Raw genomic sequence first — 16,793 nt, forward strand, 5'->3', positions numbered from 1 at the left:
TATCCAATGCAAAAAAAATCGTACATTTAAATGCGTATTATATAAATTTGCATATATTTCCCGTTAATTCCCACGCGAAAGTTTCCACCTCTGAATATTCCGAAAATGGATCGCAACGCTAGGCGTCAGCATGCTCAGTTCGAGCATAATCGCTAGATAAACCGAACGATGTGGCTCGCATGCTCCCTCAAAAAGACGTTCCCTTGAAAAAAATTAAAAAGGGATTATTACCCGGGACGGTAGAGAAGATGAGCTGTGTTATAGCCATCTACTGCGCCAAACAAGGATGGAACGACACAACCCAAACAAGGAAGACAATGCGCGGGAAATGAATGTAGTTTTTTCCAGAGAGACAACTTTGACTGCGCCGAATTTAATTTGTGAGAATTTCTGGGATCTACTAGATGTGCTGTACTAGCAACACAACATTGCCAGTTCGCGGGAAAGTATTCAGACTCCTTCATTTTTCCACATTTTGTTACGGTTACAGCCTTTCTCTAAAATGGATATTAAAAAAAATCCCTTAATCTATTGACACACCCATAATGACAAGCAAAAAACCAGGGCCTTCATAGCTTTTCTAAAGTTATAAAAAAAAACGTAAAATATTTCATTTACATATTATTCAGCCCTTTATCCAGGTACTTTCTTGAAGCACCTTTGGCAGGATACAGCCTTGAGTCTTCTGGTATGACGCTACACTTTGCACACCTGGTTTGGGGAGTTCTCACATTTCTTCTCTGCAGATCCTCAAGCTCGTCAGTTGGCATGGGGAGCGTTTTGCTGCCAGCTATTTCTGGTCTCTCCATAGATGTTCGATTTGCGCGGCTCGGGCTCTGGCTTGGGCCACTCCAAAGGACATTCAAGACTTGTCCCGAAGCCTATCCGTGCGTTGATCTTGCTGTGTTGCTTAGGGTCGTTGTTCACTGTTGGAAGGTGAACCATTCCCAGTCTGAAACCTGCTCCAGAGCGCTCAGGACTTCATTCAAGGATCTCTCTGTTACTTTGCTCTGTTCATCCTGTCCCTCATCCTGACTAGTCTTCCAGTCCCTGCCACTGAAACACATCCCATAGCATGATTTCACCCCAGCTTCACCGAAGGATATAATGGCTTAGTGGATTGAGCGGTGCCTGGTTTCTCCATTACGTGAAGCTTGCAATTTAGGCCAAAGGAGTTCAACTCTTGGTTTTCATCAGACCTGAGAATCTTCTGTTCTTCATGGTCCGAGAGTCTTTAGGTGTCGGTTTGGCCAACTCCCAAGCGGGCTGTCAAGTACCTTTGTTTACTGAGAGTGGCTTCCGGATTCTGCCACTCTTACCATAAAGGGCCTTGATTTGGTTGGAGTGCTGCAGAGATGGTTGTCCTCTGAAAGTCTCTCCCATCTCTAGAGGAACTCTGGAAGCCCTGTCAGTGACCCAACGGTTCTTGTCACCTTCCTGACCCAAGCCTCTTCTCCGATTGCTCAGTTTGCTGGGCGGCCAGCTCAAGGATTCGAGTCTTGGTGCGTTTCCAAACTTCTTCCATTAAGAATGGAGTCCACTGTGTTCTTGGGGACCTTCCAATGCGTTGACATTTTTTGGTACACTTCCAAGATCTGTGCTCCAACACAATCTTGTCTCGGAGCTCGTACGGACAAATCATTCGACCTTGTTTTGTTTTGCTCTGGACATGCTATGCGTGGGACCTTGAATCATGACAGGTGTGTGTGCCTATTCCAAATCATGTCAATCAATATGATTGACCACAGGTTGACCAAGTTGTAAGAAACATTTCAAGGATTGATCAATGGAAACAGGTATGCACCTGAGCTCAATTTCGATTCATAGCGCGTCTGAATACCCTGGGGCGGCAGGTAGATCATAGTGGTTAGGCATGGAGACAAGTAAACTGAAAGGTTAGACAGAGAAGAGAATACACAAAAAAAACACAAAACAACAAATAAATACAAGAAAAAATAACAAAGAATTATCTGCCCCTGAACAAGGCAATTTAACTCACTGTTCACTCGATAAGGCTTTCATTGAAATAAGGAATTTGTTCTTAACTGATTGCCTAGTTATAAAAAGGTTAATTAAAAGACACTTATGTAAATAAACGTAACACTTTTATTTTTAAATGTGCTTAAACCAGTTTTCGCTTTGTCGTTATGTGTGGTATTCTGTGGTAGATAATAAAAAAATAAAAAAAAAGAATGTTTAAAGGGAAGGTTCTTGTAACATTTTTTCGAATGCACTGTATAATTAGGCTGAGATCCGGAGACGGAGAAGATGCCCTCTACGGTCACAATGGTGGATGTAGGGGCATACGGCTCGAGAGAGCTATGTGGATGTGGGGCATACGGCGGGAGAGCTATGGTTGGAGTTAGGGCCAATCGGGCCGGGAGAGCCGATTGTGGAGTGTTACAAGAGTTGAGTACTTGGGTCGTAATCTGCCGTAAAAAGACCCTCGATTTTACCACCGGCAAGCTGTACCTGCCAGGTACCAACAACTCCAACTCCTTCATGTTTTCCTGGGAGATGCAGCTTTCCCCAACATGAGAACCTCTCATGCGCCCTTAGCCAGGTATGTTTGATAATAGAAATTTGGAATCAATTTCACTTTTTCTGTTTCTTAATTTCCCTTGTTCTGCATACATGAACTGAACCTCTGAGAAATGCCATTTTTATCAAGCTTTCTGGAATATTGGTATGGGGTTTTATATTATTACCGAATAGACACTATATCTGACATACACTCTTACCTCTCATTACAGAGTGTCCATCCTCAATAAACCTGGTCGTACCTGGAATCTTTTCACTCTCGTTGAGCGGAGAGTCAGGGAAAGCATTCGGCATCTTATGGCTGCGAAGGAATGAGGATTCTTTGATGGACGCACAGACTTCAGTTCTTTGTGAGCCAGTAGAGTTTTAACCTGATTCTGGGGAGGGTCTGTGTGCAGTTCATTTTAGATTGAACTACACCGCACAGTTAGAATAGCTCCTGTGGCACAATGCTCTTCTGTACATCTCAGCACTTATGTTCAAATAGGAATGCATTGAACACCTGAAGAAATGCCAACGATACTTTTTCCAGCCACACAAATAAACTTTATTCTTGCTTCTGAAAGTAAACACAATCGAAGTTCTTGCCGGAGGACAGACATGAAAACAAGTATCTATGGAACTCTACCCCCAAGTAGTCAGTGTATTATACACATTTCTGAATATAAATATTTCAGAACAATATAGGTAAGTGTTTTTATGAAAGACATGTAATAAAACAAGTGTCTTTGGAATAAATTAAAGTGCCTAGCTTTTTGGACTCCTGAGAGTACTGAACAACAGAAACACTGTTATTAATTTCCACTGTGGTCTCAGTTCCTGCGGTCCATGTTTAAGTCATGCAGCTGGCTGATCGATCTGGAGTTTTGGTCAGGTTCATCCATGAAATCAGCTAGTAGGTTCCAGGACCCCTTGGAGACAGGATGAGAAGAGGAGGGGGGGGATTAGGAGTGTCTGGAGATAGGATGAGAAGAGGGGGCGGGGATTAGGAGTGTCTGGAGAAGAGGATGGTGAGGGGCGGATTAGAGTTTGTCTGGAGAGAGGATGGAGAAGATGGGGGAAATTAGGAGTGTCTAGAGCAGAGGATGAGAAGAGGGGCGGAAATTAGGGTCTGGCAGAGAGGATGAGCACGAGGGGGAATTAGGAGTGTCTTGAGAGAGGATGAGAAGAGGGGGGATTAGAAGTGTGCTTGAGAGAGGATGAGAATGAAATTAGGAGTGTCTGGAGACGGAATGAGAAGAGGGGGGAAATCTAGTAGGTCTGGAGGAGTGAGGATGAGAAAGAGGGGGAATTAGGTAGTGTCTGGAGATGAGGATGAGAAGAGGGGGAATTAGTTTGTCTGCGAGAGAGATGAGCAAGCAAGGGGATTAGGAGTCTGAGAGAGAATGAGAAAAGAGGGGGATTAGGAGTGTCTGAGAAGATGAGAAGGGGGGGGGCGGTATTAGAGTGGTCTGAGATGAGGATTGAGAAGAGGGGGCGATTAGGAGTGTCTGGAGAGAGGATGAAAAAGGGGGGATGAGGAGTGAACGTGTCTGGAGAGAGATAGAAGGGGGCGGATTTTAGAGTAAATCTGGTGAGAGGTGTGCATGGTACAAGATGGAAAAAAGGACAAACAGAGAGAGGAAAGGGGATCAGATAAAGTCAAATCAATTTATTTATTGCCTTCCAGGACAACTGGTGGCTTGTGTCATACGTTGTCCATATCTGAGACGTCTTCAATCATTGCAATGCCTGTGCACGGAGTGTGATCATGACTGAGTCTGCAGCTCTTTTCACCCCCCCTTTCTCACACCCCTCTAACCATGCTGCTGCTCTTGCATCCCGCTGAGGGGAAAGCCTCATGGATTGGTCTTGGATGGGGCCCAGGATAGAGCTACCCAGGTCCGCATGAAGAGCGGTTCTAATTATTTCACTTGCAACTCAGTGCGCGGAGAGGCTGGGGGCGTCCACCGCGTCAATCAATCAAATTTTAGTAGTCACAACACTATGGTTAGCAGATGTTGATGCGACGTTGTAGCGAAATGCTTGTGCTTCTAGTTCCCGCAATGCAGTAATTAACCATCTATAGTAATCTTAAATCCAACTATCACAACTACTACCTTATTACACACACACAAGTTGTAAAGGATAAAGAATATGTACATAAAGATATATATGAATTGAGTGGTGGTACCAGAACGGCATGGCAAATGCATTTTAGATGGTATGAGTACGCGTATATACATATGAGATGAGTACTGTAGTGGTATGTAAACATAAAGTGGCATAGTTTAAATGGCCTAGTCTTAATGTCATTACATGAACAGATGGCAAGAATGCAGTAGATGATTATAGAGTACAGTATATACATATGAGATGGTAATGTAGGTATGTAAACCATTATATTAATGGCATTGTTTAAAGTGGCTAGGTACATTCTTACATAATTTCCATCAATTCCCATTTTTAAAGTGGCTTGGAGTTGATCAGTTATGGTTGGCCCGGCCGCCTAAATGTTATGGTCTTTAACAGTCTGATGGCTCTTGAGGATAGAAGCTGTTATTTCATCTCTCGGCGTCCCTGCTTGATGCACCTGCTACTGACCTCGCTTCATGGATGATAGCGCGGTGAACAGCAGTCGGCTGCGGTGGTTGTTGTCCTTATGATCTTTATGACCTTCCTGTGACATCGGGTGTAGGTGTCCTGTTGGGGCAGGTAAGTTTGCCCTCCGGTGATGCCGTTCTTTGCAGACTCACTACCCTCGGAAGCCTTACGGTTGGTGGGCGGAGCAGTGCCGTTACCAGGCGGTTGAATACAGCCCGACAGGATGCTCTCGAATTGTGCCATCTGTAGAAGTTTGTGAGTGCTTTTGGTGACAACGCCAAATTCTTCAGCCTCCTGATGGTTGGAAGAGGCGCCTGTCTGCGCCTTCTTCAGCAACGCTTGTCTGTGTGGGTGGTCTAATTCAGTTTGTCCGTGATGTGTCGCCGAGGAACTTAAAACTTTCCACCTTTTCTCCACTACTGTCCCGTCGATGTGGATAGGGGGGTGCTCCCTCTAGCTGTTTCCTGGAAAGTCCACATCATCTCCTTTGACGTTGAGTGTGAGTTATTTTCCTGACGAGCCACACTCGTAGGGCCCTCACCTACCTCCCTGTAGGCCGTCTCGTCCGTTCGTTGGTTAATCAAGTCCTACCACTTAGTGTCATCGCAATACTTCATGATTGAGTTGGAGGCGTGCATGCCACGCAGTACGTGGGTGAACAGGGAAGTACAGGAGAGGGCTCAGAACGCCACCTTGTGGGGCCCCAGTGTTGAGATCAGCGGGTGGAGATGTTGTTACCTACCCCCTCCCACCTGGGGCGGCCCGTCAGGAAGTCCAGGAGAACCCCAGTTTGCACAGGCAGGTGTCTGACCCAGGGTCTCGAGCTTTGCATTGATGAACGGAGGTTGGAGGGTACTATGGTGTTAATGCTGAGCTGAATCGATGAACAGCATTTCACATGGGTATCACTTCTTGTCCAGATGGGTTAGGGCAGTGTGCAGGTGTGCGGATTGCATTGCGTCTGGTGGACCTTTGGGCAGTATACAAATGAAGTGGGTCTTAGTGGGCACCGGTTTAGAGGTGAGGTGATATGGTCCTTACACTAGTTCTGCTCAAAAGGCACTTTATGATGACGATGATGTAGGGTAGTCGGTTTTAGTCTCAGTTACCTTAGCGCTTCTTGGGGTAACAGGTAATCAATGCGTGGCCACTTTAAGCATGAGGGACAGCAGACTGGGAGATCTCAGGAACGTTGAAATAATTATCGTCCGTAAACCACAGGCCAGCTCCAGCTGGTCTGCGCCATGCTCTGAGGACGCGGGCTGGAATGCCGTCAGTACTGGGGGCAGAGTTAGTGCTTGGGCCGGTGAACAGGCAACGTGCTGGGGCGCAGAGAACAAAACCAAGTTGCTGTCTCCACTCACTGGTGTTCTGAGCCTTAAATAAAAAAGGAGAGGGCTATTTAGTATACACTATCCAGAACATGTTTTGAACATCCAATATATCATTACGTGACTACGATAGACTATATCATTTGCAAACTGAGAGATTTGGTGTTGTTGTAGGATTCGTTTCGGTCCATAGAGGTATTTAAGACCGTATTAAAATCTCCCACCATAATAAATAGAGTCTAGTGTTGCTTGTAGAGTTGATCAATGCCTTATATAATTTTTCAAAGAAGCTTGGATCATCATTAGTTCGGACCGGATAGGTTAATAAGCCAAACTGTTTATTGTCCAATAACATATTTAAAATAATCTCATCTACCTTGAGGATCTGTTAGGACAATTTGCAATTTGGATCCAAAATTATTGTTAATTAAAACCATCACCCCTTTTTGAATTTTCTTTGCCCATGGGAGAAATATATTTTGCCCCCCAGTTCTTTTCCACAAAACTTCATCTAAACTGTTGAATGGTTTCCTGTTAACAATAGATATTATATTCCTTCTCTTTTTAGCCGCAGGAAATACTGATAGTCTTTTCTTTTATCTGCTCGCCATTACAATTGTAACTGGCTATACGTTATTTTCACCACTTACACATAATGAGACACAACTTTTTCAATTATTTTTATCAAAATATATGTTTGTTAAACGTACCATTAAAAAGTAACATGATGATTGAGTGTCTATATAGCTGTACCATTGATATTTGATTGCTACTAAGTAAACCTCCAATTGGTCCCTACTATTCCACCCGCTAAAAGCCTCCTCATCCCGAGTTGGGTTGTCCATCCCAATGCCCGGCAGACCACCTCGACCCCCTGTATCCCATAGCCCTGAAACCGACTGGATCCATCCTTTGAAAACAGAGCACTCAGTGCCATTTACCGAATTGAAGTAGATCAATTGCCAAATGCATTTCCATCGCCCTCACCTCGATTTGTATTATATATAGCTGTGGATCATCCTCTATTGTCCCCCTAACATCTTTTCTCCTTCGCAACAGTTGTGGGGGATACACACATACACCCACACACACTCAACCCTTACCCCCACACAACCATAAGCTCACTTTCTCAACAATTGCACCATCCCAGAGCCCAACTCAAGATGAGAGATGTTGGGTTGAGTGACACTGATACGCTAGCTCTATTTGTGTTCTGAGAAATTAGTTGGTTTCCCAAGTGAATCTTGTTGAAGTCAGTTTGTCAGTGAGTCTTTTTGTATCCATTAGCTGACATGTGCTTTGCCCACAGTAAGGAGTTCATCAGGTTTTTTTTATTTAGCTGACGATTCTCTGTGTGACTATTTTTACTTTTATTTGTATTTTTTCAACCCCTTTATTTAACTCGTGATGCCAGTTGTAGAACAAGTTCTCATTACAACTGCGACGCTGGCCAAGATTAAAGCAACATAGCATGGACCAAAATAATGTAAAATTAACATCTGTACAGAAAGACTCATGTGAAGGCCAAATTACAGAGGAGGAACTGCTTGATGCAATTGGGGCTTTTAAGGATGGGAAAACTCCAGGGCTGGATGGCATACCAGTGGAAGTATACAAAACTTTTTTTGATATACTCAAAGGACCATTATTAGCATGTTTTAACCAATCTTATATAAATGGTAGATTATCAGACACGCAACAAGAAGGTCTGATATCATTATTACTGAAACAGGACCCAAGTGGTATATATAAAGATCCAGGCCATTWAAAAAATTGGAGACCTCTTACACTTCAGTGTTGTGATGCAAAAATCCTAGCAAAATGCTTGGCGCATAGAATTAAAAAAGTATTGTCAGATATTATTCATCCTAATCAGACAGGTTTTTAACATGGATGATACATTAGAGATAATATAAGACTGGAAACAATAGAATACTGGAACTGGAAACAATAGTACTGGAAACAATAGAATACTATGAAATATCGGGGACTATCAGGCCTGGTTTTCATAGCTGATTTCGAAAAGGCTTTTGATAAAGTACGACTGGAATTTATATATAAATGCCTAGAATATTTCAATATTGGGGAATCTCTTATAAAATGGGTTAAAGTTATGTATAGTAACCCTAGGTGTAAAATAGTAAATAATGGCTACATCTCAGAAAGTTTTAAACTATCTAGAGGAGTAAAACAAGGTTGTCCACTATCGGCATATCTATTTATTATTGCCATCGAAATGTTAGCTGTTAAGATTAGATCAAACAATAATATTAAGGGATTAGAAATCCGTGGCTTAAAAACTAAGGTGTCATTGTACACTGATGATTCATGTTTTCTTTTAAAACCACAATTAGAGTCTCTCCACAGCCTCATAGAGGATCTAGATACTTTTGCTATCCTCTCTGGATTAAAACCAAATTATGATAAGTGTACTATATTACGTATTGGATCACAAAAAAATGCTAATTTTACATTACCATGTAGTTTACCAATTAAATGGTCTGACGGAGATGTGGGACATACTCGGTATACAAATCCCAAAAGAAAGAAATTATCTCACTCCAATAAATTTTTATAGAAAGTTAGCAAAAATAGATAAGATCTTGCTACCATGGAAAGGAAAATACCTGTCTATTTGTGGAAAAATCCCCCTGATTAACTCTTTAGTCATATCACAGTTTACCTATTTGCTTATGGTTTTGCCTACACCTAGTGACCTGCTATTTAAATTATATGAACAAAAAATATTCAATTTTATTTGGAACGGCAAGCCAGATAAAATTAAAAGGGCCTATTTACATAACGAATATGCAGAAATKATTAAATATTAAAGCATTAGACCTCTCATTAAAGGCATCAGTCATACAAAAGTTATACTTGAATCTAAGGGTTCTCTAGTAAATTGGTACGAATGTCTCATCCTATGTTCAAGAAGGGCCTTTTTCCCTTTATTTAACCATTTATCAGTTCTTTATCTACTTCCCCGGAGTCAGATGAACTCGTGGATACCATTTTTATGTCTCTGTGTCCAGTATGAAGGAAGTTAGAGGTAGTTTCGCGAGCCAATGCTAACTAGCGTTAGCGTGTAGCAACTTCCTTCAAACTGCACGCATGCACATAAAAATGCTATCCACAAGTTCATCGGACTCTGGCGAAATAGATAAAGGGCCTCATTGCCAAAATCCTGAAGTATCCCTTTAATCAAACCTTGGCAACCCCTGGACCCGGCTGCTGCCACCTGGGATCAAGTGTGGAAGTGTTACCTAGATAGTGTGTTGCCTACCTGTGTGCTAACACTACACTACCTACTACATAACAATAGCCCCTCTAGTAATTTAATAGAAACGTCTTAGTAATCCTATTTGGTAGTAACATCCTACTCATGAGTGCTTACCTGAACATTACAACTGCCATTCGTCAACCTGGGTGGAATCCTCAACTGGAACCCTTGGCCCACCACCGCTGAAGAGTCTGGGATGCCTACGGGGGCCACCTCTTTGACCACAGCCAGGGATTCTGGGATACCCATGGAAGGTCCCTCTGTGACAGAGGCTGCAGCATTCAAGTCGGAGAGGACAGASGAGTGCATGGAGGCTTCCAGGTCCACCAACACCATCTCCCCCAGGCCCTCCACTTCCGGTCTCCCAGGTACAGTGCCCTGGACCAGAGCCACCAGGACACCCAGCACCAGGGGGATAGTTCTGCCYGGAGGCCTGGTTCTTCCTACACCTCCACAGTCCCAGCCTCTCTGTTTACAGTGCATWGTGGTAGGCCTATGTGTTCCCCACCTCCTCTCTTAGGACTATTTCAGGCCACATGTACTGGAAKTCAAAGTGATGGAACGATGGTGGGTTGTTATTTCTGGATGTTTAATGTCTTTGTTGATAATTAATGAGGTTTTATTTTGTGTTTCCTTTGTTGTTTTCCTCTATTATCCATGAAGAGTCCGTGGCAGGTAGTTAGTCAGCCATGTTAGTCAGCMACTGCAAAGAAAGAGAATCAACTYGTGTAAGAATCTGATCRTTTTTTAAATTAATAAACTCATCAAGCATTATTTGCCTCCAAAAGACCTCTCATGCTTGTGCGAGCGTGACCTTTTTCAACTGTATAATAACAAAGAAAATTCTCAGCAGATATTCAGGGTTGGGTTTTACAMATTTTTTAGAGAGTGAGAAAGTAACTTTTGCCAACAATATTTCAATGCAATGGCCCATGAAGTGGGGGAATGTATCAATGACAACAAAACAAACGACTGGGGCAAAACTGAGAGCTAAAACATATTTACGAGTATATTTACATATGTACAAGTTTGTTTTTGCCTTTGTCATAGTAATGATGAACTAGCAATCTAATGGGAGGTCTGACTAAATGAACAAGCAGAATCTAAAACAATAGATTAAGTACAAGCAAGTGCAAAAAAAATACAGAAGACCAAGCAAAAAGTAGTATTACGATACTGACTGAGAAAATCGAAACATTTCAAGTGCCATAATCATTTGCTAAGAGGGTATGTTGAACTCCCACTGATCTCCTCTTTGCATGTCATGGAGTTTTTAGAATAGCAGTTCTCGTGAGATGGCAGACAGAGTCAAAGGTCATTTGTCTTGGTTGTAAGTTTTAATTAGGTGCCCTGGGGGTGGGAATTAGAGCCTCGACTGTGCCAACCCCAAYCCTGTAGTGCTAAGACAGGCAGCCCAGGGTCGGCCAATCGCCTAGAATCCTAATGCTAAGCAAGCTAGGCTGTGACGTCAGCTCATCAGAACTATAACAGACCATCTTTATGAGGAACATTTGCATATAAAAGACCATTTACTTGGCCTATTGGGGAAAAGTAGACCTACTTTTTACAACTCTGACAGCTGTTATTGCCTGGTTGCTAATTAAAGGAGAAAGTTCAGCACCACAGACATATATATATATATAGCTTAGATCCAATATTCATTGTCCCTTCATAAAAGGAAACTGATGAGGATTAGGATACAATGCATCTAAGCATTTTCTCCCCCCTTTTAAAACACCTGTCAACATCATTCAGTTTCTGTGAAGAAATTAAGAGATCCCTGGTCTGTTGACTCTGCTCCGCCAGCCCGGCCAACGCTGCTCAGAGGCCAAACGCTGTCATCACATTGCTTTYGCTATCAGATGCGATCGATGGCAGAACCTCAACTTAGATGCAAAGGCAGCAAATCATCTAAAATTAGGGTTAAGTGCTTTCCAAGGGAGCCTTCACTCATAGTGATTCAGTCTACAGTCAAAGATGAGAGCCGATCATTTGAGCATGGAATGTAAAGTGTAACGTTTTCGTGCTTTTATTCATTCAATATATCATACCTTTAATCTCAGTCGGGCACCATCTCTTACTTCTACACTTTTTGATGGATGTATATCTTTACAGAGGTAAGTAGAGATGGATATCTTTACAGAGGTAGGTAGAGATGGATATCTTTACAGAGGTAGGTATAAATGGATGTCTTATTTTTATTTTACCCCTTTTTCTCCCCAATTCTGTGATATCCAATTGGTAGATACAATCTTGTCCCATCGCTGCAACTCCCTTACGGACTCGGGAGGTGAAGCTCGAGAGCCATGCGTCCTCCAAAACACGACCCTGCCAAGCCGCACTGCTTCTTGTCACACTGCTCGCTTAAACCGGAAGCCAGTCACACCAATGTGTCGGAGGAGACACCATACAGCTGGAGACCRAAGTCAGCGTGCATGCGCCCGGCCCGCCACRAGGAGTCGCTAGATCGCGATGGGACAAGGACATCACRGCCAGCCAAACGCTCCCCTAACCCGGAMGACGCTGGGCCAATTGCTGCAACACAGCCTGGGATCGAACCACTCGGGAGGCCCAGAGATGGATATCTTTACAGAGGTAGGTAGACCATTGCCAGCAGCAAGCACTAGTGTTTTTGCCATAGAATGGGATTGTTATGACTAGATCACCAGCTGGGTAAACTGGAAAGTTAAATTAAGCCCCATCCACAGGGTTCCTTCRATCGGCACTGTCCTGCATCTAATCTGCCTTGCTGGATGCAGACACAACACCATCTCAAATGCATGGCTTACTCAAAAATGTACCGCTACAAGGCAAGGATACATATTTCCCATTTGTTGATGAAGCATAATTTGAAGCAATTGGCAAGTTCTTAAATCTCTATTAGACTGAGTTGTCAGTCATCTGCTTTTCAACTTGAGAAGATTGTTAACCATTTGTTTGACCAGTAGATGGCTTGTTTTTTTGGCCCACTGATGCCTTACTCCTTAACCATGTTGAGACATGCAGAAGTAGGCTACAGATCCCAATCAAACCATCAGAGATGATTCTAGTCTGCACTCTCCCGATACACTCCCCGCATGAGGCTCTCTCCTCTCTTCTGCTAGGAGCCCCTGACTCAGAGCAGTCTGAATAGAAACACAGTTGAGTCATGCTTTCTATAGGTTTCTAAAGCTGCCTCCTTGAAAGAGACAAGCTGGCAAACTGGTAGGGCCTACATTCGAAGAGGCTGTTTAATTCCAAATAAATAAAAAAAAAAACAGGCCTAGGCCTACATTATGGACTGTTTGACTCAATCATCCAATTCACTTCCCTTTACTTAAAATGTAAGAGCACAAGCAAGTAAAACACGCCTGTCATTTTTACATAAATGTGTTTATATTTTGTTTAGCAAATACACCTTGCAATGCTCTACATGGAAAAAGCTCTTKGTGCCACAGTATGCATCAAAGCGAGCGCTCTAGTCACTGTGGCCTAGATTCTATCATGTTCCCATTTCCTGAACATGATTCAATCATGTGTTCAAACCAAGGATTGATTTCAAAGCCCATTTCCTAAACAAGCAAGAAAAGTATTTTATGTGTTGCTGTTCGCGCCATACGTAACTACAGTGCAATAGCAAGGAGGAATATGATGCAATCAAAACAAACACAAAAGCAGTGAATTTCATAAGGAGTCAGACGTGTTACACCAAATTGTAAAGACTTGAGTAGATTTTAACTCATGTGTCTATTGTGTCTGTCTGTTCTCCTAAAACAAGTGCATCTCTTTTCAGTCGTAGCCTATATTCAACAGCCATTCCTGAGAACATAGATCATTGACATAGGCCCTAGTTGGAAGCCTCAGTTAGCCAAAATTAGGCCATCTGTTAAACAGCAGGTGCTTTAAATTCAACATGTGGCACTTTCACTATAGAGTAACACACATCCTCCAATAATAGGCCTTGATGATATAGGCCTAAGAAAGAACGTCCTCTGGAAGCTTTATACAATTGATACTTTGAAGATTTCAAGTTTGGCAAAGTTGCAATCAGGGAAAGTTGTAGTCTTGAGAAGGTTTGTCAGTCGCCTAAATCATAACCAAACTGTGAATATAGATCCTCCCCACTCATACAATAACATAAAACAAAGGGTTCAAACTAAAAACAAGTTGTTGTTTTTTTAATCATTTGAATAAGGCCTTGGGGCTGCGCAAATATTTTTTTTTAAATCATTTGAATAAGGCCTTGGGGCTGCGCAAATAATTATGTTAGGCCTTCAATGTCTTGTGTGAGGTAAAGCAAATGTTATTACCATGCCAATGATTTCCTACCTACTGTATATTTGCAGTCAGAATAGTATAGCTCTGTTCATCCCCATATAGACCGTGTCTGCTCCATACAGTTCCTATTAAGGAAGAAGAGTTTACATTAAATTCTATGCTTCTTTCCCCTTTACAATTATTTGCCTGTTATTTGACCTGTACAGTGGGAAATAATTAAAAACAATAAAAAATAATTGGGCCTCAAATGCAGTGGCATTAAGAGCAAATTTAATTGACATATCCCAGATCCACCAAAGCAGCCATTGGATAACACATGATCTGAATATTAAATATTTCCACTAGACAAGTTTACCTTGCAATCTCAGATGACTGGATGTTCCAAATCCCTCTCTAAGAAGTTAACCAGTCAGACCCCAACCATTGAACAACTAGCTGCAAGTTGCAGAGTAGCGCAAGTAATTTAGCTAGCTAGTAGTAAGTAGGCTTATCAATGTTGACCTTGACATAGGGGGTATGTAAGCTACCTTAAAAGGGGTGAAAATAAAATCCAAGCAGCAGTGTCATGCGATTCAAATTGTAAGACAATATAGCCAATAAAACAGAGTTAGAGAGAACTCAACTGATTTAGCTAGTTACTTGAGCCGATCAGGGGTGTAAGCATGAATCCAAACGGTTGAAAAACGTTCAACTAAAACGAGAGATTCTACTGGACAAATTAGGGCAAGTCCCTCCCCGTTTCGTTCCATTTRCTTCCGTTTATGAAGCGTTTGGCAACAGAATTACCGTAATGAATACATCCCAGGTCTGAAAGCCAAACGATTAGCTGTAGGGTGAGACAATGTAGCTAAATTAAATATCTAGCTAGCTAAACGAGTCTAGGTCAAATAAATAAAGGCCCCCAGTATGCAAAATATGCGCGCTAAAAAGAAGTAGCTAACGTTRCTTAAATAAGTTCATATTCATAAAGCTAGCAATAACCCTATATTCACAGAACTGGCAAACAGCTAACATAGCTACTAAATTAGGTCATGTTAGTAGAATAAATTATTTAACATTGAATTCTMGAAATAGTCCAGATACACCAAAATAAAAAGAATCTGTTATTACAAAGGTGGGCCCTGCTTSCCCCGATTCGCGTGGACAAWTCGCAAGCTAGACATTGCTAACTAGCTAGCTTCCTTTTTAGACTTCAACATTATAACGTTAGCTAGCTAAACACTTGCAAAACGTCAATCGCAACGCAACCTTTTATCAGTGAAAATGCATTTCCGAACATGAACGGATTGTTTTGGTAGCAAATATGTAATAAATGATGTGTAATAAAGGATTTGGAAATTATTCCAAGCAGACAACAGTGCTCGAGCGAGAGATGCACCTGTTATACGCAGAAAACGGCTCGCGCTTTTAGCCAGCTAGTCGTGTGCTCGACCTAGGTAGGCTCAAGCTACACTAAAACCCTATCTTGCCCAAAGTAGTTAGCTAACTAGGTTAGTTATGAAATCCATGTAGACAATCGATTCAATGCAAAATACGAACGTGTGGCCTATTTTCTCCCGTTTCCATCCATTATTTGAAGATGTTGACGAGAAACGAAGTATGACCACTGTTGTTAACCTTCCGCTGAGAAGATGCAGTCTAATCGAGGAGTGTGCTAGCTAAGTTAGTCTTTAGAATGGATGGTAATGGAAGAGACTAATAATTTAGGAAATAACGTTAAATATGACACTGCTGAATGATACAACGGATTCATTTTGTGAAATAGCTACCTATAATATTGAGAGATGCAGAAGATGAAACCCCAAACTGACCTTGTTATTTTTGGTAAGACATTCCTCTTTTCTCCCTTTCACTTTCTCATCTGTATGWAAATAAAACCAACTCAAAAGCCTACATATCCATCGTTTAAACGTATTGGGTGTCACAAGAAATAAAGACAAATTAGTTTGTCAAACCTGAAAAGTCACCGCTATCCTGCTTAGTTTTCAAGGTATTTTTAAACATCGTAGCATAGTCAGCTGAAAAGGTTACCACTGTGCAAGTCTCCTCCCCCACTGCTGCTCTGCTCTCCCATCATTTTCGGATCTTCAGGTTGTGGCCATCATTGTTCTGCCTGTAGATGACTCCTCCCCTTTTCAGATTCGCACCCTCATTTGTTTTTGACAGGGCCCAGGTAAAATGGGCCATAAATGCATCTACACTGAACAAAAATATAAACGCAACATGTGAAGCGTTAGTCCCATGTTTCATGAGCTGAAGTTAAAGATCCCAGAAATGTTCCATACACACAAGAAGCGTATTTCTCTCACATTTTGTGCACACATTTGTTTACATCCCTGTTAGTGAGCATTTTTCCTTTGCCCAAATAATCCATCCACCTGACAGGTGTGGCATATCAAGAAGATGATTAAACAGCATGATCATTACATAGGTGCACCTTGTGCTGGGGRCAATAAAAGGCCACTCTAAAATGTGCAGTTTTGTCACAACACAATGCCACAGATGTCTCAAGTTTCGAGGGAGCATGGATGCTTCCTGCAGGACTGTCCACCAGAGCTGTTACAAGAGAATTGAATGTTAATTTCTGTACCATAAGCCGCCTCAAATGTAATTTTTGAGAATTTTGGCAGTACGTCCAACCGGCCTCACAAACGCAGACCAYGTGTAATCACGCCATCGCAGGACCTCGACATCCGGCTTCTTCACYTTCGGGATCGTCTGAGACCAGCCACCCGGACAGCTGATGAAACTGTTTACACAACCAAAGAATGTCTGCACAAACTGTCAGAAACCGTCTCAGG

The 16,793-nt window shown here is 42.2% G+C and overlaps 1 protein-coding gene across 7 annotated transcripts in view; it reads right to left on the reverse strand.

Moving 5' to 3' along the window:
• LOC111966181 (dystroglycan 1) overlaps positions 1–16,059 on the reverse strand; it is a 25,031-nt gene extending 8,972 nt beyond the window's left edge. Inside the window, exons 1-3 of one of the 7 annotated variants that reach the window (XM_023990618.2) lie at positions 15,948–16,059; positions 14,048–14,117; positions 9,850–10,438 (exon numbers count right to left, since the gene is read on the reverse strand). In XM_023990618.2, coding sequence (XP_023846386.1) covers positions 9,850–10,218 — 369 coding nt within the window. In that variant the 5' untranslated portion in view covers positions 10,219–10,438; positions 14,048–14,117; positions 15,948–16,059. Of the gene's footprint in view, positions 1–9,849; positions 10,439–14,043; positions 14,118–14,347; positions 15,637–15,803 lie in introns of those variants that run through there. The other 6 variants (XM_070444352.1, XM_023990615.1, XM_023990616.1 and 3 more) reach the window with 6 other exon arrangements.
• Positions 16,060–16,793: the final 734 nt, after the last annotated feature.

The sequence above is a fragment of the Salvelinus sp. IW2-2015 genome, linkage group LG7 (genome assembly GCF_002910315.2).
Source record: "Salvelinus sp. IW2-2015 linkage group LG7, ASM291031v2, whole genome shotgun sequence".
In the NCBI taxonomy this organism is placed as follows: Eukaryota; Metazoa; Chordata; class Actinopteri; order Salmoniformes; family Salmonidae; genus Salvelinus; species Salvelinus sp. IW2-2015.